The sequence below is a fragment of the Pomacea canaliculata genome, linkage group LG14, assembly GCF_003073045.1.
Source record: "Pomacea canaliculata isolate SZHN2017 linkage group LG14, ASM307304v1, whole genome shotgun sequence".
Classification (NCBI taxonomy): Eukaryota; Metazoa; Mollusca; class Gastropoda; order Architaenioglossa; family Ampullariidae; genus Pomacea; species Pomacea canaliculata.
In genome coordinates this window covers 706,140-731,081 of record NC_037603.1, presented here as the reverse complement: position 1 = coordinate 731,081, position 24,942 = coordinate 706,140, and the positions used below count along the sequence as shown (strand labels likewise).

General features: G+C 40.0%; 2 protein-coding genes across 2 annotated transcripts in view; both read right to left on the bottom strand.

Moving 5' to 3' along the window:
- The window catches only part of LOC112554948, a 141,959-nt gene that overhangs the window by 66,941 nt on the left and 50,076 nt on the right, over window positions 1-24,942 (bottom strand). The gene's annotated exons all lie outside the window — the stretch shown is intronic.
- Window positions 3,414-24,130, bottom strand: LOC112555481 (von Willebrand factor D and EGF domain-containing protein-like). The gene is made up of 23 exons (XM_025223914.1): window positions 24,077-24,130; window positions 23,288-23,483; window positions 22,360-22,573; window positions 22,187-22,249; window positions 21,787-22,022; window positions 21,491-21,583; window positions 21,207-21,357; window positions 20,539-20,756; window positions 19,827-19,900; window positions 19,443-19,506; window positions 17,984-18,202; window positions 17,393-17,604; window positions 17,015-17,145; window positions 16,367-16,426; window positions 15,622-15,857; window positions 14,952-15,044; window positions 14,616-14,766; window positions 13,917-14,134; window positions 12,370-12,433; window positions 11,770-11,988; window positions 9,939-10,159; window positions 4,530-4,693; window positions 3,414-4,117 (listed from the first exon to the last, which is right to left on the bottom strand). Exons 2-19 carry the CDS (start codon window positions 23,336-23,338, stop codon window positions 12,416-12,418), a joined length of 2,502 nt encoding a protein of 833 aa, XP_025079699.1. The 5' UTR covers window positions 23,339-23,483; window positions 24,077-24,130; the 3' UTR covers window positions 3,414-4,117; window positions 4,530-4,693; window positions 9,939-10,159; window positions 11,770-11,988; window positions 12,370-12,415.

Below are 24,942 nucleotides of genomic sequence, written 5' to 3'. Positions count from 1 at the left end.
TTTAGTTAATAGTTCTCTTTTAGTTTTTCGTATTCAACAGATCCCTGAATACAAAGAGCATGGTAAAGTTTAAGAGATTCTCCCTGAAGAATGGCTGAAAGGTGGAGAGGCCATAGATCCTTTGGCCATCGGAGGCGTTAGCGTGTGATTCGAATCGATATAAAAATGAGTCTATGTCGTCGAGTTCTTCTTAAAAAGTGGAAGTTTTGGGTTAGTCCTTGAAATTTCGACCTCCACGGCCGGGTTCACTGTCGTTGTGAATTATCCTTTTCGCTGTTTTCCAACCGTAGCTTTCTAATTCAAATTCTCTTCTTTCTCTTTCGTTCTCTCTTCTCTCTCTGCTTTCTGTAGTCTCTCTTCTCTCTCTGCTTTCTGTAGTCTCTCTTACTTCTCTCTCTCTTTCTCTTTCTCTGCTTCTCTCTTTCTTAGTCTCTCTTCTCTGCTCTTTCTCTAGTCTCTCTTCTCTCTCTGCTTTCTCTTTCTCTAGTCTCTCTTCTCTCTCTGCTTTCTCTTTCTCTAGTCTCTCTTCTCTCTGCTTTCTCTTTCTCTGCTGCTCGTGCTAAGCGTCGTTCATGTCTCTCTATGCACTGTAATATATATTTTGTCAAAGCCTCACCTTCTAGTCCTATTGTTTTTCCTTCCTCCTTATAGGTTGCAACATCTATCACAATTTCTTCTTGAGCAGCCATTTTCCTTCTATTCTGCAAATCTCTATAAAACAAATCTGACGACTTCTTCACGACGCAGACAGACTCGCAAAAGGCGAGTCACGTCGGGGGTCACCAAATTGTCACGACACCGCCGGTGACTATTGTTTTTCGCTCTCTCCAACTCACCAGCGGGTCGGACAATTGCGCGTTCTTTCGTTCCAATTGAAGAATGACTCGCCTGTACGAGTCTGTCTGTTTATTGATCAAAATTACCAACCAAAAAAAAAAAAAGATCCTAACTATAAAAGCAAAACGGTCTCTAACACCACAGTTTTTCCTTCAATCTCCACTTCTACAAAGTACAACGAACACCTCACACGCTATAAACTCACTGTCTTGGCACATACGTTCACGACTCCCTTTCCGCTCTCTACTTTCTTCTTCTTCCACTCGCTATCGTTCTTCCTCTTCTATCTACTCTCTAACGTCCTCTTCTTCTCTCTATTCTCCAGCGTCCTTCTTCTTCTAAAAATGTCCTCTCACGTCCTTCTGCTTCCATATCCCTTCTCAACGTCCCTCTCGCTTACCTCACTATTTCTTTTGACGTCACTATACGTCATTTGTCACGTTCTATTTAGAGAACGTCCATCATTCGCACGCTTTCATCTACACACGCGCCCAGTCCTAGCACTCTGACTAGATCCATGACAAACACAATGAACTTGAACTTTGTCAGTCTTGGGAAAGATTTTTGTGATGTCAAAGAAGCTTTAACAAACAGGAGAAAGCACGTTGTACTCTTTGCTTCTTTTGTTCTCTACCCGGCATGATGTTTATGCCCCTCCATGCTTTCTTTGCGTTTTCCTTGCTGTCCTTTTCCTTCCTTGTTTCTGTGTTCCACCCTAGACGTACTTGCCTTTGCCCTGAACTTGTCTTTTTCTTTCATGTTCTGTTTATCTCCCTTCATAAAAGCTATTTCTCTTCATTGAGACAGTCTTTCAGCTCTTCACTAGTCATAGTTTGTTGTTCAGGTAGCTGCAGGTCTGCTTGGTAGGGATGACAGACTCTTTACAGAAGGTGATGTAAGAGGTGTTCATGTCTGCCAGACAGTCCAGGTTGGTTCCACAGAGCAAGAAAACCAAATCCCAATGGGTGGCATCGAAGTGACCTCTACTTGACTCAGCTGCTGTAAACGTCCAGGTCCTATACACCGTGTAGTTGACGGTTCACGTTGAAGAAGCTGAGTGAATGTGGGTAGCAGGTGAACAATGATGTGGTCTGATCTGCCAAGCAGCGGGCGGCACTTAAAAGGAAAAACTTCCAGCACAGTACCACAGCACCTGTCAAGTAATGTACTCACTCATCTCGCGCTTACAAAAGAGAAGTACGTGGGGGTATGGAATGGACGCGTGATAGATAGAATGACACAATTAACAAATGCAATAGAAATGCGACAGACAGTAAAGAGTTTTTCCTAGTTGTTCACAAGATAACGTTACAAGTCCTAAAAGCCTTTTTTTAATGATCTTATCCTCGGCAGAAAATATGAGGTAACAAGCGATTTTAAAGAAAAGAGTCAATGACTTCATCACGACCCATGCTGTTTTCCATACAACAAAACACTTACACACCAAAAATAATAAACTTTTTTTGATATCATATCATACCTGGCTACCAGTGTCTTGTACACGTCACGTGTCATGTGACTGTCAGGTCCAGCCCCAGCCACACGTCGCTGCCACCAGTGTCCGAGTTCCCTCAGCACGTGACTACTGACGTCACAAGGTGTCTTGGGGTCAGACAACTGATCACAGCACAGACACACACCTGGGATGTCGGCGGGGTCTGTTGTTCCCAGACACAGACACAGGTCCTGTAATACAACCGCGTGATCAAAAGAGCGTAGTCTTTGACAGTTCTGGTGTTTAAACTAAGCAGCTTTTTGAAAATTATAGTATTACCATGGCGGCTTGTAAGTGTGCATGTGTATGAGTAGCTGTGAGCACGATTTAAGGCTGGACGTGTAACGGAACACAGTGTTCACCGAAGCCCAGGATTATGTGTGAACTTGACTGCTACAATCTCGTATAAGCCAGCGTGGCCGAAGGACATTGTGTCGAAACTGAGAGTGAAAGATACCGAGAATGAGAGAAAATCCCTGCATCAGCAAGGTACTGGTTGCAATAACTTAATTTTGTAACAGTTTTCCAGAGAAATAATTTGATATTCTTTGCGGATACTTTTAAAATCATTAAATCATCAAATTACAAAATTACATTTTACAGGGTTCAATTTGGACATCAATTAAGAAGTAAGCGGTTAAATAAAGCGGTTTCACCCTGTCAGTGAACACGGACAAGCAAAAGAGACCGTATGCTCCTCCCTCACTAACCCTTTTTTGCTTTTTGCTGAAGATTACCACAGGAAGTTAAAGTGTTGTCCCCATAGCCGAGGTGCCTGTCTAAACAGCACCTGCTCCCTTGCATGACAAGAGAGATAATTGTAAAAGTATGTGAGAGAGAGAGATGTGGCCATAGAAGATTACTCCACAAACTCATTCGGGAAACTTCTGAACGTAAGTCGCTTACGAGTAAATAAAAAACTGTATTTGATTGGTCTGTAAAAAAGTGAAATGTAAACAATATTTTAATTTCATGATGTGAAACAGTTTTTACTTGAGCTATTTGGGTGTCGCCGGAGATGGCCTGTTGAAGTTGACGAGCCGTGAGGTTGGGGAAAGCGATGGTCTTAGTGATGCGCAGACCGGGAGCGATGTCGGACACCAGGTGAGACAACATGGCCTCCGCCTTGTCCAGCTGTGACACGGCGTCTCTCAGCTTCTTTCTGATCTTGACAATATCCTCCTGTGACATTTTAAGGTCGTTTGTCATGTCACCGAACGACATCACATTGCAGACGACAAGACCGTAATGTCGGTGAATAAGAAGCACATCGAAGTTTCCTTGTTTCCAGTTCTGTGGCAAGTCAGGAGGCAGGCTGGAGGCTCGGGGTAACTGGGAAGCCGCCATAGTAAAACCAGGTTCAGTCAGATATTGTCCGAAGCGGAGTCGTGTGATTCCAACTAACACTTCTCCTGTCTCTTCTGACCAGTTCTGAAGACAGAAGAGAACTCGCCTCATGGCCGCATCATATCTCAAGTCACTGTCCTGAACAGCAGCAGATGGAGAAGTGAAAGCCGCAGCAGTCCTTTCACGTCGAAGCTTTTCTTTAAGAAAATTCAACCTTACTGTGTCTTCTAGTGCTGGCAATTTTACCTGAAAATCCTGACCAGCAACTGTCTGTTGTGATGGTAGTACCTGTACATCCTGACCAGCAACTGTCTCTGTGGTCATCGGCACGCGGTTGAAGTAGACAGGAGGCAGGAAGTAGGCGCGAGACTCGAGGTCAGGGTACGCGGCCTCAACCCACTGGAGCCAGAATGTCTGAACTTCTTCTGCGAGTGTTGCCTGTACAAAGAGGACCTCAGTTTGTCTGACTGCAGTAACTTGCTTCTATTTTACTTTTGCATCTTGTTACTTAGTTGCAAATAGCAAAAAAATGTTGTTTTTAAATTTGTAAGCGTTTTGAAGATGGTGTTACTTTTTTCTGGAAACTCGTGTTCACTGAAGAATAATCTTTGACAAATTTTCTTAGTTTTTGCGTTATTTTCGCTGTTGACCACTTGCATTGTTATTTATTGTATTTATTGTTATGCACTGCAACAGCTCGTCATTAGTTGTTATTTTTGATTATCAGTTGTTATCATTCATTGTTACTGCTAGTCACTCTTGCTGCCTGCTGTTGATTGCAGCCTCTACTGTTTAGTGTTGATAGCTGTTTGTAACTCTCTGATTATACTGTAGTCACTACTGCACTAACCTGACTACCAGTCATCTGCCTGATGAGCCTGACGACCGCCTCGATCTCTGATGGGACACCACGAATGATGACAATCTTCATACCTGGTACAGGTGACGGGTTGGGGTCAAAGTGTACATCAGCGCCTGTCTTCTTCTTGACCTCCTCCAGTGGACGCGCATTCACTGTAAACAAGATTATTTGTCATCACTGTTCTGTCGGGACATCTTGACCTGTAACGGTTTACCTGTCAGTCACTGATTCTCTGACCACATTTAAGCCCAAACTCGAGACACAACTTTTGTAAACGACGATTTCACTGTGACCCTGTCCTGACCCTGCTGTATCAGTGTGTGTGAGAGAGAGTGAATGTTGTACAAGTGTGTGTGTGTTTGTTGTCATAGGGAAGATGTGTGCGTGGTTGTTGGTTATTATGTTTAGTAAATCTCTTCTGTAAGCACTCTGTGCATGTTGTTGCAAGAGTACGATTTATATGCTCAATTTAATTATGTCTTTTTATCTCAATAATTAGATGCTTCGTTATGATAATGAATTATCTCTGTTATCTCCACTCTCTAGAGTTTGCTGTTGAGGTGGTGAGAGGACGAACTGACTTACAAACGAGGAGAGGACTTATCGTCTCGTGCAAGACCTACTCACATCGTTAAAGACAGACACGTGTGACGGACCTTAAGCTCCGTGTTTATCCACGTACTGCCCTAGCGACCGTTACAAGTAAAGGGACGAATAAATAAAACTTTGCAATGAGCTCCACATGTCTACATTTTTTTATCTTCTAAATTTGTTTTGTGTCTCCTCGTCGTTTTCTTTTCTGCGTCCTTCTGTTGTTCCTTTAGGAATAACACAACCTAAAGATAGAATGTACCTGTATCCATAAGTAGCTCAGCCTGTTCATCGGTCACGGCGTGAAAGTGAACTTTGACCCGGCCACCGCCTCTAGAACGTTTTCGTCCACCTCCTTTCTGGGGCTTTACCTGTTGTCACGGACCATCCGCAGACATGCGCATTCTTTCCAAAAACCAATATAAGATCGCTTAAGGGTGGGCGTCCCTCCTTAGAGGCACCAATAATTATTAGAACCAAACAAGTTTACAAGAAGACAAAATATGCACAGTAATCCACAGTCAATAATAATAACACTCCATCACGTTCACACCATCAAAGTTACCAAGTCACTGCCGGAATCCACACGGCACCAATTTAAAGTCACAATAATAACACACCCTCAAAGTTTAACATGTCACTCAGCCGGAATCCACACGGCATCAAATGAAGAATTACCATAATAACACACCATCAAAGTTCAACATGTTAATAACCGTTTAGTCCCTGCAGCTCTCCAGTCCCCGGTTTCTTTTAGTCCACTTTAATCCTTTCTTCTACAGTTCAATAAATGATAAAAGAGTGTTTTTACCATACCGATAAGTTACTGTCAGGCGGGGTAGGGTAGAACAATATGCAGCTGGGATAAAACTAAGAGGGAAACCATCCCTCCTCCGGCGGTTAGTTTCAGCTGACCAGGCACCCTCCCTGGTGGTGGTCGGTACGTCCGCGTAAGGAAGCCCCCTCCTTACTCCGAGTCCACTGCTCCAGCTCGCCCACGTCGGTGTGCAGTTTCTTGGCCCCCAAGAATTTGCACGGCCTGTTGCTCTCACCACAGAGCTCCCACGGCGATGATAAGGACTAAAGAACACGATGTACATCCACAGTAGTACATCTGCACTAGTACATCCCCCGTAATACAGCCTCCGTATCACGTCCACAGAGATGGTACTTCCACAAAGTAGATCCCCCGTAATACATACATATTATTACGTCCACAGAGATAGTACAACCACAAAGTACTTCTCCCGTAATACATACACAGTATCACGTCCACAGAGATCGTCGAGTCGGTGAATTAAAACCACAAATCCACCAAATTATTATCAGCCGCACCCTGGCCACTTATGGTCGGGCTTAAATATAACCACCCCAGTCCCTCTAGACCAGGTGTCAGCACTCTCTGGCCCGCACGTGGTCTTCGCTGAATTGCGTCGCAAGCATTTTCTAAAAACAAACCGTCAACACCGGATGTCAACCTTCCCCCATCCCCTCTTGCCCCATCTACTACGCAGTTGTCCGTTACATTTCCTCCCCTCCTGAAAAAAAGAACGGAAAACTCAATTTAACAGTTTTTCTTTCTTTTACGTCTACGGAATAAATTGGTCCCCCTCCACCCGGGACAAATTTAGATATCGCCAGTATCGTCTACTACAGGAGTAGATATTTCCGCTTTACCTTTCCATCTAACCTGAGGGCATTCACGGGCAAAATGTCCAACTTTATTACAAGCAAAGCAAGTGAGGTCTCTCTTAATTCTTTGCCATACCTCGTCTCCTTGCTTTCTCGGTCCACTACTTCCATTGGGATAGGTTCTGTTAGGACTAGAATTACGAGAACTAGTCGGCCTATTAGGTAGCCTTGATTTGGGTGACTGAGGACGCCTATTCACCCCGGTGTTAACAACCCGATACGACTCGGCTCTCCTCGCCATACTTTTATTGGCATGCGCCTGCCTGTACTTCTCTGCACTTGCTATCATCTCGGCTGCGGACTTAAATTCACGTTCTTGCAGGAAGACAGCTAATTCCTTTGATACGCTCTGGAGAATCTGTTCTCGTAACATGAGGTCCAAAAGACCATCATACGTTTTGTCTGCCTCAGCTAAAGTTATCCAACGGTTTGCTAAACCGGACAACCTAGAGAAAAATGCCGCCATTGATTCCTGCGGTTCGGGTCGGATGGATCTAAATCGTTCCCGAAATCCCTCAGCGGTACACTGGTACTTTTGAAGTAGTTCCCGCTTGAGTTTTTCGTAATCAACTACCCCACTTGCACAAAGTGCATGATACAGGGTTAAAGCCTCACCCTGTAAAAGAGCTGACATAAGCAAAGGCCATCGCGGCTCCTCCCACCTAAGAGCAGTTGCATGCGCTTCAAACCTAAAGATGAAAGAGTCTATATCATCTTTATCCTCACGAAAGATTGGAAGTTTGGGTAGGTTACCACGCGGACCCCCCGTGGATTGAGCTACTTCCCCTTCTGTCCTGCTTTCTGCTTGTAGCCTAAGTCTTTCTAACTCAAACTCCCTTTCTCTCCCTCTTTCCCTTTCTTCTCTTTCCTCTCTTTCCTTCTGTTCCCTTTCTCTTTCTCTTTCTTTTTCCCTTTCTTCTCTTTCCTTTTGTTCCCTTTTCTCTTTACATCTATCAAAACGTTCTATACACTGTTGGACGTACTTTTCCAGGTCACTATCAGTATAGCCAAATTTCTGTCCCTGGGCTATAAAACTATCTACGTCCGGTAACTCCATGTTTTCTCAAGAAAAATTTACAGAAATGTACACTACAAAAACAATACAAAAATGGTCAAAATAATCACCAATAATAAGGATAACAAAAATAATATCTTTACAGTTTCACAACATAAGACTTATTGCAAACAATATTGTTATCACAAAATTAATTCCCAGTTAACATTACTGTCCAAAAATAGCAACTTAAAAGAACATAATGCTAAGTCCGAATATGAACAGTAGCATTCACATCAATTTACAACTTAAACGTGTCTAATTCAAAAAGGAACGCCCACACAACAAATAACACACAATTAAAGATTCTAGGCTACAGTTACTAGAGCTGGGAAAAATAGACACATTTAACAGCAAGACCAGTCCTACTGCCCTCTCTGTCGGCAGAACTATACACGCCGGCAGACCCGTGTAATCGGAGACGGGAACAAAACAAAGCACGAGATGCTGGTAAAAACTCTTTCAACACTTGTGTGTAAACTCGGCCTCGCCTCGTACAGCCTCACCCTAAAGCGATCACGTCGGGGTCACCAAATGTCACGGACCATCCGCAGACATGCGCATTCTTTCCAAAAACCAATATAAGATCGCTTAAGGGTGGGCGTCCCTCCTTAGAGGCACCAATAATTATTAGAACCAAACACAAGTTTACAAGTAGACAAAATATGCACAGTAATCCACAGTCAATAATAATAACACTTCCTCACGTTCACACCATCAAAGTTTACCAAGTCACTGCCGGAATCCACATGGCAGCAAATGAAAAGTTACAATAATAACACACCATCAATGTTTATCAAGTCACTGCCGAAATCCACACGGCATCAAATGAAGAATTGCAATAATAACACACCATCAAAGTTCAACATGTTAATAACCGTTTAGTCCCTGCAGCTCTCCAGTCCCCGGTTTCTTAGTCCACTTAAATCCTTTCTTCTACAGTTCAATAAATGATAAAAGAGTGTTTTTACCATACCGATAAGTTACTGTCAGGCGGGGTAGAACAATATGCAGCTGGGATAAAACTAAGAGGGAAACCATCCCTCCTCCGGCGGTTAGTTTCAGCTGACCAGGCACCCTCCCTGGTGGTGGTCGGTACGTCCGCGTAAGGAAGGGCAGGGTAGCCCCCTCCTTACTCCGAGTCCACTGCTCCTGCTCGCCCACGTCGGTGTGCAGTTTCTTGGCCCCCAAGAATTTGCACGGCCTGTTGCTCTCACCACAGAGCTCCCACGGCGATGATAAGGACTAAAGAACACGATGTACATCCACAGTAGTACATCGGCACTAGTACATCCCCCGTAATACAGCCACAGTATCACGTCCACAGAGATGGTACTACCACAAAGTAGATCCCCCGTAATACATTCATATTATTACGTCCACAGAGATAGTACAACCACAAAGTACTTCTCCCGTAATACATACACAGTATCACGTCCGCAGAGATAATACTTCCACAAAGTAGATCCCCCGTAATACATTCATATTATTACGTCCACAGAGATAGTACAACCACAAAGTACTTCTCCCGTAATACAGCCACAGTATCACGTCCACAGAGATCGTCGAGTCGGTGAATTAAAACCACAAATCCACCAAATTATCATCAGCCGCCCCCTGTCCGCTTATGGTCGGGCTTAAATATACCCACCCCAGTCCCTCTAGACCAGGTGTCAGCACTGCCCGGCCCGCACGTGGTCTTCCCTGAATTGCGTCGCAAGCATTTTCTAAAAACAAACCGTCAACACCGGATGTCAACCTTCCCCCATCCCCTCTTGCCCCCTCTACTACGCAGTTGTCCGTTACAAACTCATATCATGGCAGTGTCCTGATCAGGGTCGCTCGCCGCAGGACACTGCTGTAGAACATTCATCTTCATCAGAATTATCCACGTTTAGTTTAGTTTTCATTTTCTTCTTCTTTAGACATCAAATGTGTTAACCGATGGTGAGCCCTCTTTGTCTTAAAAAAGGCAGAGGAGTGTAGTGTGGGCGTGGTGACATATACATGTTCCCGCACACCCTGCAAGCAGCCACTAAGCACTCCTCAATTACACTTACTTCCAAGACTCTGTAAAACTCTCCGGCACTGAGTCTGCGGGCATTATGTCCACGAAACCATCGCGATGGGTCAGTTCGTTGTTGGGGTTGTTGTCAAACGTTCCGCACAGACCTTTACCTTTGAGGTAGTCCGTGCCAGGAACAGATATCTCGAGATTAAGATGTCCACCAAAGATTGATGATGCCGTAACTTTAATCTCTGAACTGGACAGAAAATATATCTGTAAGCAAGAGAGAAAAATAATGTTTCAAACAGCAAATTTTATGAAACATAGCAGCGAATGTTTGATATCATGGACAACGCAGTCTCATACATATATATACATGACTGATTTAGTAAATGTGTTTAAAGATATAGTGGGATGCACAAGAAGACTCTAAAATTATGACGTCATATTTGTACAATTACATTTTATTAACATATAGTTCCAGCTCTTACATTGGCTGAAGCCTTCACAAATTGATGAACACCTATGTAAGGATTGTTAACTTCTTTTTATCTTCACAGTTTTTTTTTATTAGTGTGTACCTTAAAAATGGTGCCTTCTGTCCAAACTTTGGAGCTTTTTACATTTTTGAGTAACAGAAATTGAACCCCACTAAAACTTTAACGTCTAGCAAAGTCTATATTTAAATGGTGACCGGTGGTATAATTCATGTAATATTAAAATAGTTTATTTCCCTTATTTTTCCCCGTAGGGCTGTGACCTCCTTTTGTACATAGTGTATTTCGAGAAGTGAAGGGGAGAGTACCCACCCAGAGTTAGTTTAAAAATCTTCTATTGAAGTTTACCTGATCATATAAAAAGCCATCACTCAGTTGTCTTTAAAAACTTGAAGACCCGCAGAACACATATCTCATGCACATACTTATTTTGTCTTACTCAGATAATCATTACAGCTCCTTCTTACGCGTATACTCACGCAATCCTTGCTTGGATCTTTTCTTACTTCTGTATTTACTTCCTTTTTTGTTTGGTTTGGTTTCTCTATTCTCTAATGTACACGCATTCTACCGAAATAGTTCACTCATTCTCTTTTTTTTATGTACTACTTTTTTTTATTGGCACAAGGACGGAAACACATTTCATATTCTGGGCTTGTTTGGAACTAGCTTAAGTCTGGTTTTACTTCTCTACGTCTATTTGTTTTTATTTAAGTGCCTGTTGTTTAACACACAGCTAATCCTTGTATCTTCATCCTTGTGCTAGACGATTTCCATGGCTTACTGAATTTCGTCAACTGCAGGTTTTCTCCAACGTCGAAATCGTAAAGTTTCTTCTACTGAGAAAAAGCTAACAGAACTTGTTGCATCACCTTATAGTTATGGGGCTAACAATCGGACCATGGAGGTATATCAACGTCAGCGATCAGATATCGTCCTTGCTTTTCCTATTGTTATTGTTGTTGCTGTTGCTGCTGCTGCTGCTTGTGTTGCTGTTATTTTTGTTTTTGAAACATTTTCTCTTGCTGCTGATTTTGTTGTAGTTGTTGCTGCTATTGTTGTCTCTACTGCTATTTCTGCTGACGCTGCTGATCTATGTCTGGTCTAATGGTTCCCTCACGTTTGCATTGACACACAGAGCTCCAATAGCATCAGTCCAAGAATCTTATAGTCATCAAAAATTTACTTTTAAAAGAATGCCAGCTTGAAATGCCACTTTTATCTCTTAATATCTCATTAACATTTTATGATGCATTACAGATCAATTCTTACTCTATTCAAACACAGTAGGACTTAAATTATAATAATTATTGATAAACCATAAATAATAATTATTATAAGTACAAATTAGTGGGTAGAGAGAGAAATAATTCAAAAACACATTACTATTATCATCGATCCATCCGTAGCTTGAAGAATTCTCGTGCCTTCTCTCAAAGGCCTGGGCACGGTGATTTCTGGTGACCCAACGCTTTGGCCGTAGAAGCCATGATCGCAGCCATTGATCCTGATCAGATCGTCCTTCTCACGAACCGCAACTCCACAGATACAGGTTACCGCCCTGTCAGTACGCTCTCTGAAGCAAGGCCACGTCCGAATCTGAACCTAAGAAAATGTTGTGCAAACTAATCTTTATGTACGTCTGAGGGCGTGATGCAAGGGCCATGGTCAGGAACTGAGGACAAGGAGATGATGAAAGGTGTATGCAAGTTTATTGCAAGACAAAATGCATCCTACATAAACTAAACGTAAACTTTTAAAAACAAACCAGTCTGGCAGGCCTTTGGTACATAAAAGCAAGGAGAAACAACGGAAGAAAGGGCACCAACAACAACACGCCCTCACAAAAGAGCGCCATTCTCTCAACATCCAGACTTGTCCTTTCCTGAGTCTTTTCCCCCACATACCCCATGTTTTCATTCCCCAATAGTACGAAATAATCTCTCTCTTTAAATGTTATCATCCATAAAATACAATATACATTACCTCAAAGTCCCTTTGGATGTTTTCGTAAGCAGTATAGTCACCAACTCTATACAGGTGAAAAATCCTGGAACAAACTGACTTCATCAACTGAAAAGCAACTACTGACTATAAACAGTAAATTGGTTTCAATTTACAACGAGATAAAAGTAAGATTTTTACAAGTTCAGCGATACCACAAGACCTAATTATTTACAATTTTCCGGTTTCTGACCTCTTGTTCTCCAGTCCCGTAATCACCGGATCTGCTACTATACTGCACATCTTTGAGTCCCTTTGCTCGAGATTGACCTGCATAACGAATTGTAACCAGGAAGACAGAAGCAAGTAAGATTAATTGCAATAAGACAGCCAGAGAGATGAGATTCAAAAAGACAGAAAAATAGAAGTAATAATAATTAAGTCTCGAATAAAGTATGATTGGGAGCAAGACATAAGTATACAAACAGAGAATAAAAAAGTTGAGACTTGTCTTCCAAGGAAAGGTGAAGTACTTCTTAATGAGTAAATGTATTGAAGTTCCAAGCATACAATAGCTTATTCAATGTTTGGGAACCCATCTGGGCCATATCAACATCACCTACTGTTGGTTTACATGCATACTAACAGTATGTGGCTGTACAAGATCATCGCTTTAATTGTTTTTAAGGATTCAACTTAATAGTAAACAAGGTTCCTACACAAAACGTGAACCTTAGAGTCGTAGAGTAATTTATGATAAAGGAGTGGAATGTATCTATTACGTAGAGATGTATATTTAGGGTATATTAGCAAAACAAATGATGATGTCTTGAACACTTTGGTTATCACACTAGGTTCACTACTGGTTTGGTAACAGCGAGTGATTCTATGAAGCGGTAAACAGTTGCTTCTTAAAATACACAGGACACGTCTGTGTTTGTGTAAGAATACCTGGTTTATATATGTTGCTCTGATTAGGTCTGGATGGTAATCATAATAATCAGATATATACAATGTTTCGTGCCATTTTTAACGAAAACAATCATTGAATCGTTCTTTTACTGAGGTAATGAACTAGTGAAAATTGTCAACTGTCTGCAATTTCCTTACACGAAGCCATATTACATAGTGAATTTCTAACCTGGCAGGCCAAGATGAACCTGCCTGCCTTATCTTGTAAACACAAAATACTGTAACATTGTTGTGGGTACCTATGTTCAGATAACGTTAGTCATCTTCCCCAGTATTGGATAATTCTTATAACAAGTCAGAAATAAGAAGACACCTTCCACATTCACCCTTGTCCAATCATTCAAACTCTGTATGAGAAAACTATGTGAGTGAACTGCTATTTGTGTATACTGTCAACTTACTCCTCAACGGCTCAATGAACAAATGAAATGCCATTGTCAATGGCATTTCTTAGGTGGCGAAAGTACTGTAACAATCTTTAGAAAAGATCGACAGTTTTACAGAGATGTGACCGTATAAACGACTGTTAGTCGTCGTTTATTGAAATCCTCTTCAAAATGATAGATGATGTTTGTTCTAAAGGTGATACTGTAGTATTTTAATTGTACGCTGCTCACCTGTACCGAGTTGATCTTAAGACCCTGGTATATTTGTAGATACGGGTTAGCTTCTGTGACGACCAGACTTGGGAAGGAGAGCAACAAGGTTTTGGTGCCATCCTGTATCGTGGTCATCCTTGCCACGACTGAGACTGTTACTGTTGCTTCCTGGCGAGTGCTGCTCCAGCTCGATGTGCACAGTTTGTACTTGCAAGTGTTTGATAGCACCAGGCGGTCTTTGAAAGAATTTTTTCAAAATTACATTTACGTATTTAAGCGCGTGTGTGTTTAGCAAAAGTGTGTATCCAAGAGCATATTGCTTATGAGAAGGAGAGAGAGAAATAAAGTTGGATAGGAAGGAAATCCTATCTTCTGCTGCTCCTTCTTAAACTGTTATCTCGTTTATTGTGACAGTCACACCTATTGAAAACCGATTACAGCTTAAATCAAACAATCACCGACAAACATCTGCAGCAAAAAAAAAACAAAAAACAAAAGAAAAAAAATTGGAAAGTTGGAAAGTGCGCTGTCTCGCTTAGTTCCAACAGCTGAATCTTTGATTGGAAAAGAAAAATTGGCAGATAAGAATTGATAAGCACAGCTAATTAAACATTGACACGAAACTCATAAAGTATGATAACATTCATCTATGACTTACTATATTGTGCATACCAGTCAAATCAAATAAAAACTCCAATTTTTGCGATGTAAACTTACTTCCAAACGGCCCATCAACTGAAATATCAATCAAAAGACAGCACAAATAATCTGGTGTTGATGGAGAGTCGCATACGATAGGAAGAGTAGACTTGATCGTCAAGTCTTTTCTGTCTTCTTCGGCGCGTATAGTAATGGATGAAGGTTCTGCCTGTAAATAGAACCAATGTAAGGACAGCAACTACAACTACTACATGTGAACCAAAAAATAAAACGAATTTATTCGCCAGAAAGAAAATTGCTGCATTTGTTTGTATGGAAGCTTGATCAAGTTTGCCAGCAACCAGCTGCTTTTACAGAATACATTTTCAGTCTTAGAACATCTTTGACACTCACTCGAATTCCAGCCCAATAGGTTGTCGTGCTCTGCAGCCACGGTCCTCTTATGTCAGCAGTTCGATTGAAGAATCCACGCACCTTGCAACCAATCTGCAAAATTGTTCCATGCAGAATACAGTAAATAAAAGCTATACACTTCTGTGTTCCACCATATAGCACTAACACACCTTACCTTCGACTTCGATTGATACAGAGAGGACGATATCAACGTGGGTGTTAATTTTCGTGATCACTTGTTATTATTACATTCTAGATGGCGAACTGATCAGGACCTTGTACTAAGTCATTTTGGATCATATTGAATGCAGTGTTTATTTTTCTTCTTGTATTCTGAAAATAGTTATTTATACATGTGGGATTCATGTCCATAAGAATGGGAGTTTGATTTTTTCGAATGGGTGATCCAGGAATCAAACATCGAATTTTATGATGTATCTAAATGACTCAAAAATCTTTTCAGACACATCTTTTCCTGTGCTATTACAATTAAATAATATTCAGGCTACATTTAAGTAAAAACAGGACTTTTTACTACTACTACTTCTGCTGCTACTACTGCTAAAGAAATATAACTTTTTCTTGTGTTGTGGTCATGAGATGTAGACCTTAACTAGAAGGCCTTTGCTCTGATTAAGTTAAAAGATCCAATAAGTTATCAAACCCTCACGTTTTTATTTAGGAGGCCTGTCAGTTTGGCGCCCTCCAGTCTAGCAGACCTGACGGTGAACGGAACAATTTCTGGCGGCACTTTAGGGTCCTCCAGGCCATTAAACAGCCAGACGAACTCAAAGACTTGATCCGTGTCGTTGCCGCTAAAGGTCAGGTCACAGGTGAAGTAGAAGGTGTTTCGCTCTATCACAGGTCCACGAAGGCTTGGAGGGTCAGTCAGCTGTGGGTAGGTGTCTGCCGATACAGAAAGGAGGAAAAAACAACAGACCAGATAAATTTAAACAAACGTCTAGACCAAGAATGGTTTTACTAAGCATCTTGTGAAACTAGCCTTTACAGGTTTAGCTGAGTTCTCAGAGAAAATCGCTGGATATAGACTAAGAGCATAGAGTATCATAAAAACATGTATTTTAGGGCAAAGAGGCACGATAAATATTACACTATTTGTTCTCTTAATCATATCTGGTTGTGTCAAGAAATCAGAAATAGACCAAAGGGCTATATATCTTAGCGTCTGCACGCACTGACTTTGAAGAGGAAAGCAAAACAATCCTCGGTTTTTAAAAAAAGCGAACACACATTCGAATATATACAAATACAGAGCTGGTAATTATTTATCTACCAAATAGAAAATTATAGGAGTTTATCTTAGACGTTTCAAAAAATTATTGTTTTGAAAAAAATTTCTTCCGATCATAAAGAAAAAAGGTTGAACTGGTGTTGACCTTTAAGACATTTCTTACCAGTTCCAGAGAGCGGGATGTCCCATGAAGTCCCACTAAACCCTCTCAGAATCGTGTAATCTGTGCAGTTATCATGCTAAAATCAAAAAGAAACTTTTTAGGTACACAACACTAGGGTCATTGACCTTAATGGCAAAGAGTAGTGTCTACAAATTATATTCACGCACAAATAGTGAAAGAAAGTGTTTTCTAAAACATCCTTCCGTACATCAAAACACCGGTATAGGACCTTTAACTGACCATACAGCCGTAACTTTCTACGCTTAAAGTGGTAATAATAACGATTTTAATTGTATGTTTACTTTGACAATTTAACAAAGTAATGTTATTCAATGAAACTGTGTTAAAACCGTCTAGTTTTGTGGTTTTTGTGGGAAAGAAATAACTAACATTTGTTGAGTTTTGAAAGTTTATGAGCAATATCGTTAGCTTGTCTTCATTATTTTAAAAACGTATCTTTGAACATCTGTAAAATATTGCAAAATATTTGTGCTAAGCAATTTAACACATGACCTAAAGACTTTACATGTATTTTTCTTCTCTTCCCCTTGAAAGAGCACAATTTATTATGTCTCCTTTATTTTGCAATCAGAGAAAAATCACTTAAAAAGCAAAAAACTGGAAAGTGGAAAGTACGAACAACTATACAATCTCCATCAGTCCTTCGGTAGTTACAATTCACAGTGAAGTCATCCTCACTGCACCAACAATAGTCAGGAGCGTATGAATCTCCTAGAGACTGAGGCAAACTCTGGAAAAGGCTTGACCTGTCATCGTTCCTGAAAGTGTATTGTGAAATATAGAATGCTAGAAACATACAATGTGTATGCACCTCTTCAGTACTAAAAAGTATGAAAATTTAAGGTATAAATGAGTACTCTTCAAGAAGGGGTACATGCGTTATTTAAATCGTCAAAACGTATGTTTTAATTCCCCCATGACCTTATCTTTAAAACAAATCTGGGAATATGTAGGAAGATATTCTCGTTTTGATACAAAAACCAACCGATCAACAACAATTCATACTTCCAGGATTCCGTGAAACTTTCCGGAACCCCATCGCTAGGCATCTTGTCCACGAAACCAGACCGATGGGTCAGTTCGTTGGTTGGGTTGTTGTCAAACGTTCCGCATAAACCTCTGCCATCCATGTAGTCTGTGCCAGGAACAGATATATTTAGACTAAGATGGCCGCTTGATGTGTTGATGGTAATCTGGGAGCTAGAAGGAAAATATAGCTGGAAGTAAAAAAAAACTATAATGAGAAATTGTCAAACGTTAGAAAGCAGAAAAGACACTTGAAGTTTAATTTGATTTAGACCGTTTCCTAAAAATTCATATTGGTTTTCATAACCATTGAAACAATTTTTAGTCTGTTAATAAAATATGATGCGTAAATATTTCTAAGTTGTCTCTGTTTAGAGCATAGTGTACTTTAAGTAGTGTAATGTATATTGTAATAGTGTGGAATAAGCAGCAAATTTGTTATTGCCTTTTGTTTCGAATAGAAATGACATATGTATGCATATATCCTTTACTCTCGTTCTTTCCAACACATGCACGCATAAAAATGTACACACAGAAAGAAACATATTTTTAATGTAAAAAAAAATTTACCGAGATTTGAGATCCATCCCTAGCTTGCGTAATTCTCGTGCCTTCTCTCAAACGCCTGGGCACGGTGATTTCTGGTGATCCAACGCTTGGGCCGTAGAAGAAATGATTGCAGCCATTGATCCTGATCAGATCGTCCTTCTCACGAACCGCAACTCCACAGACACAGGTTACCGCCCTGTCAGCACGCTCTCTGTAGCAAGGCCACGTCTGAATCTGAACCTAAGAAAGTTCATAATCATTGCACGTGCACCTTAAGCGTTATTTTGATTAAATAGTTTTATTTAATTCACTCTGTCTGGTTGGAATTTTGTAATCAACTTTTCACCCACCTCTCATTTTCCTGAAATCGTCAAAAATCACCAGTTATTTATTTTCGGTGACACCGCAATATTAAATCCTTCTCAGCAGTCCACAAATAATAAAAAAATTTGTTTTTAATAATTTTTTTCTTTTTCAGAAAACTAAACTTTCAATAAGAAATCTAAGTGTCAGAACTGATTCCACTTTCGCATGCAATAGTTAGTTACGTTAAATGATTGCATCTTAAAGCGAAATATTCAATAACAAGATTTAAAAAACACAATTTTTTACAATATTAATAACTTATCAGTGTGTGGGATGGGCACTCATGTATTTATAAAATATTTTCAAGAGTGCCTCTCACACGTTTCTATTTTAAGTTATTTAAATTAAAGAAAATCCTGAGACATAAGAAAAATATTACTTTACCTTTTAAGTTTAATAATAATAATAACAATAACAATAATTATAATTATAATAATTAAATGATAGAACTAATGTCAAATTGATAAATATTTCTAAGATAAAGGAATAATAACCTTTCACGGAACAAAACTTTTATACGATGCATAATATTCCAATATTTTATTCAACATTTGTCTACTGACTTTGAAATATTAATTAGTTGTAAATAACTCTGTTTTTTTTTTTAAAGATGTTTACTGAATAAATTCTCTAACTGATGCCTCATGGCTTTCTTTGACCTTACAACTCGGCCTTAGCGACAAGATTTAGCAGTCATCTTAGCGGGCTTCTTTATGTGCATCCGGTTACTGGCCACCATTGTAGTGAGACAAAGAACCATAATGGTCTTGTTAGAACCGTTCATGTAGTTTCAGTTCCTTATATATCAAGAGATCAAAACTTTATGTTGTACGTTTCGTAATCCCATACTGATAGAAGAAACATAGTCGGATAAATTTGGGCTAAAATGCACACTTGCGTGCATAGTATTGGGGTAAATAAAATTTAGATTGCATACAATAGAATACATGAAAAGTATGTTAGATATAGCAGAATATAATACCAATTTTTAGCAAATATCAGAATACATTAAAAATTATCATGATGCATCCTAGACTAAACAAATTATTGCTAGTAAATGACATACTCTGCTACATTCAGAACTTGGTAGAAAGTGTGGTCTATGACCTTTTACCTCAAAATGTCTCCCGATATTTTCATAAGCTGTATAGTCACCAGGTTTATAAAAACTGAATAATCTGTAACAAATCAAGGGTGAGGGTTGCCTTTTATTGTTTTCTCGTTTTAAGCTATTAACGCTCAATCTATATACAAATGTTGTCAGAAGAAAACGCTAACAGAATCTTTTAAAACATAAATGTAAACATTTTATATTTAACTAAGAAAAAAAGCGTTAAGGTCTAGCAGCTGAGCAACTTTAAGCTTACTGGATACTATAAGTGGTCCACTGAATCTAGGGCAAAGTAAGTAACACAGGTAATACCTTCTGCTTCATAGTCTGTCACACTAACATAGCACAAAACCACCATAATCTACTGGCAAGTAAAGTTATTCTTACCTTTTGTCTTCCAGTCCTGTAATGTGCTGTTCTGAGATGCTGCACAGCTTTGAATTCCTTGTTTCAGTTCTTACCTGCGTACAAAGAAAACAAAATTGTGTACATGAAGAGATGAATGCAAATACAGGTCGGTGGAGACAGAAGCAGGAAACCTCACGAAAAAAACAACCACAGAAGATGTGATAGCAAATTATTCATTCCAGCAAACACACCTGTGAACTTACCAATGTAAAAATCACCTCCGACAGATTTAAACATGAGATACTTTAATGCCAGCTTATGGCTCCAATTGTTAAATTTCTGTAAAATGTTGAATGATAGTTGTTTATTTATCTATCTAAATAAATATACACACATATTGTGTCACATCTCTTTTGAAATCCTATTGAAATAAGACTGCATTGACACAAACCAAATGAACAATTTTATATGCATAAAACTGAACAGGTGCGTGCAGGCAGAAATTTGTACATTAAGAGTATACATAAACTACCTTAACTTCAACGATGTGCCTACAGGACATGTATGTCCTGACTAGGACTGCTTGGTTGTGCTTTTGTGTGACAATAAGGTTTGGTTTTCATTTATTTTTATTATATATATAGGTTATGTGGGAGAATGATTTCAAAATATTTAGTGATGCTTTTTATCAAACAGATTGTCCTTGCGTTGATAGTTTGCTGCCCTCTGTGGTCTTGTGCAAGTCACTTACGTGTACCGACGGGATCTTAAGACCTTGGAATATTTGTTGATATGGCGAAGGTTCTGCGACACGAAGACTCGCGAAGGAGACCAGCAAGTCCTTGTTGCCATCTTGCATCGCGGTCTTGGGGACTATGACTGGGAATGTGACTGATACTTCCTGAAGTGTAGTGTTCCAGGCTGACATGCATATTAAGTACCTGCAACTCCATACTATTGGGTATGGGGCTGCAAATCAGGATAAAATACAAATATATTGAGCGTATTAGACAATAGTTTTAAAGGTACACTGTAGTGAAATTTTGACCACTGTTTAATCGATCAAACGCTTTCACAATATTTGTGAGTATTAAATAAGCAGGTATGCCCTTTTGAACTCATGACAACACCTTAAATACATAAACTGTTTCTTATTTAGAGAGTGGATGCTTGACTTGGGTTCTTTATTATTTGTCTGATCAGCAGATGAGCTATTGGTTTGTTAAGATTTATTGTTTTAGTAGATGAATGATTGTAGATACTTTTAAGCTTTTTATTAATAAGACGAGTTCTGTGGGTGACAATTTTCGCAAGAATCGATAAAGTACTGTCATTGCCATGTTTATCTAAGTGGCCAGATGGCATTTCATGCGCTTAAATGAGACTAGCGTTAATTCTGCCATGCTTACTGAGACTTACCTGTATCAGGACCACCTTCTGAAATAGAAATTCGAAGACAACAAAATTCATCTGCGCCAAATCTTGAGTCGCACAGGACAGGAACTGTTGACTTAACCATGACGTTTTTTCTGTCCTCGTTAGTCATTGTAGTAATCGATGATGGTTCTGTCTGTAAAATAAAGGCAAGATGATAAGAAAAGATATTACACAATGTGTTAGGGTGTGTGTGTGTGTGCGTGTGTGTGTGTGTGTGTGTGTGTGTGTATGCGTGTGCCAGTAGGTGGGAATTTGTGGATGCTCACTTGAATTCCGGCCCAGTAGGTTCTCGGACTCTCCAGCCAAAATCCTGCTTTTATGGTGGTTCGCTTGAAAAACCCGCGCACCTTGCAGCCAATCTGTCGAGACATCAAGCAATGAAAGCAACGTTCACAGGCAAAGTTTAGTCTGTCTGTCTGTCTGTCTGTCTGTCTGTCTGTCTGTCTGTCTGTCTGTCTGTCTGTCTGTCTGTCTGTCTGTCTGTCTGTCCATTAATAGATAGATAGTCCTCAGTTCAAGAATGCTTTTTAACACTCAAAGAAAACACTAAGTGCAAGCTCACGTTCTTGTTGAGGAGACCCGCCAGTTTAGCCCCATCCAGTCTCGCAGATCGCCCTGGCTCACTGACGACTTCTGGCGTCACTTTAGGGTCCTCCAGGCCATTAAACAGCCAGACGAACTCAAAGGCTTGATCCAGGTCGTTGCCGCTAAAGTTCAGGTCACAGGTGAAGTAGAAGGTGTTTCGCTCTATCACAGGTCCTCGTAATCTCGGAGGGTCAGTCAGCTGTGGATAGAACTCTGTAAATAGAGGAAAGATCAAAATAGGTGATAGTTCTTCTAGAACACTGTGACATGCAACATCATTATCATACATACACAAAAAATCTATCAACATATCCATAAAACAGAGAGAGAGAAAGAGAGAAAGAGAAACGTCAACGCACGACAATACATCACTTCACCTTTACAGCCAGGTGGAAAACCTGTGGGAGACCACGTCCCAGCGGGACATGGTGCGTCCTTCCCTGAAAAGTTCAACAAAAGATCTTAAGATATGACAGTTGCATCTCCTTCTACTGGTAACATTAAAACGGAGATAAACAGGAAATAAATAGGTGTCTGCTGTTTTCTATACCTGCACAGTACGCCATGGGGCAGGCTGGTACGGAGTACAGATAATAGACGAAAAATTTGCCACAGTTCTTGACCCTGATGTCCATTGTCTGCCCACAACACTCGATGTAGGAAGCGCCCCCATTTTGGAAATTGGCACATGCTTGCCTGGTTTGGATTCCGTCATTAGTGGAGGGGTGAGTACCTCTCATCCATATTGGAACAGTTGTTCCACACTAGAGACATTTAACATTTTCTTATGAAATGTGCCCTGGAAAATTCTCGAAAGATTATTTCAAGTAAAAAACTGTCAAAATAGTTGGATTCTGTTCCTAACAACAGAACATATCAATTAACATTTGCATGGATGTGTTTGTTGATATGTTTAAAAGCCATTCCACTCGGAGCACAATCACAACAATATAAGTATACTAGATGAGTTATTTGGGAACACAGGAATACTTTTACGTGAATTTTGCGTAAAAAAATGAAATTAAAATAAGGAACCAGATGCCAGGCTCATCCCTTCCCCTCATGGTGTCCCCTCCAGGATGTAAGACTTTATGTTTTAGGTTCTACGCCAGAAGGCAATTTACCGTCTAACTGTGAATGTGATTAAAAGACATAGGCACAGATATAGAGACATTGGCAAGGGTGTTAAATTTTAGAGAGTTGGGTACAAAGCCATATTTCAGCTCGGGTGCGAGAACCTATTTAAATATGGCTATATACCCAACTCTATAAAATTTCATTCACAATTCACTTGCATTCTCATTAACTCATATACACATAATTCTACAAAATAGACATACTAGAAAAGATTATAAGGTTGCACACCCACTTTCTCATCCCTGCTATACCTTTCACCTCCCTCCCACCACTACAACACCTATGTGATTGAGAGAGAGAGGGAGCAAGAAAGAAAGAAATTCATTAAATCGTGAACGTACATATGAAGCTTTAGGACATGTTTCTGGCATTTTACTGTCAGCGTCGACCATAAAGCGGTACCAGCCGCGATGAGATCATAGTCACACAGAGGAGATTCTGGGTAGGCCGTCTGATAGGAGACACTGCGACGAACGTCTGTCAGGTTTTTGTGGTTTCCAGAAAGACAAGGATCATCAGTTGCCTGTGTAGCATCATCTAGACAGTGTTCGAACAGAAAATACCTTAAAACCACGTAGTGTACTACAACGGCTACACCACTAATTGCAAAATTAATATCCTCTCCCTGCCATAAAACGATAGGCTGAAGCTTGGTTTGGAGTAGAGTCCCTTGACCGGCACTTGTCGTTGGGTGGAGGGGAGGAGCATACGGATAGACGCGGCAGCTGAAAGGATTTGTAACAGTCAACTGACGAGATCAGGTACGACACCTGAGAGAGCAGCCGACGCCGCGGTGGCCAAAGAAGAAACTGAATTACAACCGTCAAAGACTGACTGGTCGTTCTGTACAGGACCTGCTGACTATTTAAAATAATCATGTCATCAAAATACTTCTGAAATTTGTGGAGAATGTCAGTGGCAAATACGCAAAACTTTTAGAAAGTCTGTGATTATTTCAAAACTACATTGTACAGTACAACAATAATATATAAAAAGTTTTAGGTAGTTTTAAAAACAGAAATGTGCTCGTTGGTCTAATGCTAACCCCTTTTTTCATAGACACTCCAACTAGACTTATTTCTATTTTAAATTCAAAAGATTCCTAAAGTAAAATTATGGAATTCACATACTGTGAAGGACCACAAAGGTCATCAGCACCAACCGCTCGAGCCGTTTTCTTCTTCGCAAGTACTCCATGTTAAGCTTTATCATTTATTTGCTTACTAGTATTTATTCAACAACGTTATCTACTCTTGATGCGGATAAAGCCAGTTTGGCCAGGTTGCACTTAAATTGCTACTCAGTGAGGAACAAAGAAAGAGAAATAGAAGAAAATTAGTATTAAATATGATTGAAGAATGTTCACTGCACTATAAAGGGGTGAAGATCGTTCGCACGCACGCGCGCGCACACACACACATCTATCTCTGAAAAGATATACAGTGCAAATGCTTCTGTAAGATTGATCGAAGACAGAAAGACAGCATAAAGTCATGCTGAAAGTCATTTTTTATGTATCATTTGAATAGTCCACTGAGATGAGATATATAAGCAGTTTTAGTAATTTACATACAATATTTTCAAAACAGAGAATTTATTTAAAACGTGTTTGGGAGGGAATAATTCCTAAAGTAGATTTCTCATTGTGGGGGAATGGGGATGTGGGAAATAAAGGGGAGGGGAAGATGAAAGTAGGGTAGATGTGAGAGGAAACTGGTGGTCGGTGTGTTGTTCAAGACAACAAAGGTTCAGTTTGATGTACAAGTGACCTGCCTTGATCCTAATTTATTATCTGCACTCTTTGCTCACAAACAGGTAGGAAAATACTACATTTTAAAATATTATTTAGGACCTCGCTGCATAAAAATAGGCTGTTTCTCAGAAAAATTCAGCATAATAGTCACGACATTGTTATCTTTCTGAAAATCGAGATAACATGAAATACAACAGTGGAGAAGATGGGAAGATAAAAATAATTGTAGTGATAAGGGTGGGA

Excerpts from the sequence above, each read along its gene's own strand:
- LOC112555481 (XM_025223914.1), bottom strand. The coding sequence starts at position 23,338 with ATGGTCGACGCTGACAGTAAAATGCCAGAAACATGTCCTAAAGCTTCA. Across the intron at positions 22,250-22,359 it reads CCCCATGGCGTACTGTGCAG|GGAAGGACGCACCATGTCCC; the intron begins GTATAGAAAACA and ends TGAACTTTTCAG. Across the intron at positions 15,858-16,366 it reads CATCCCGCTCTCTGGAACTG|ACACCTACCCACAGCTGACT; the intron begins GTAAGAAATGTC and ends CTGTATCGGCAG.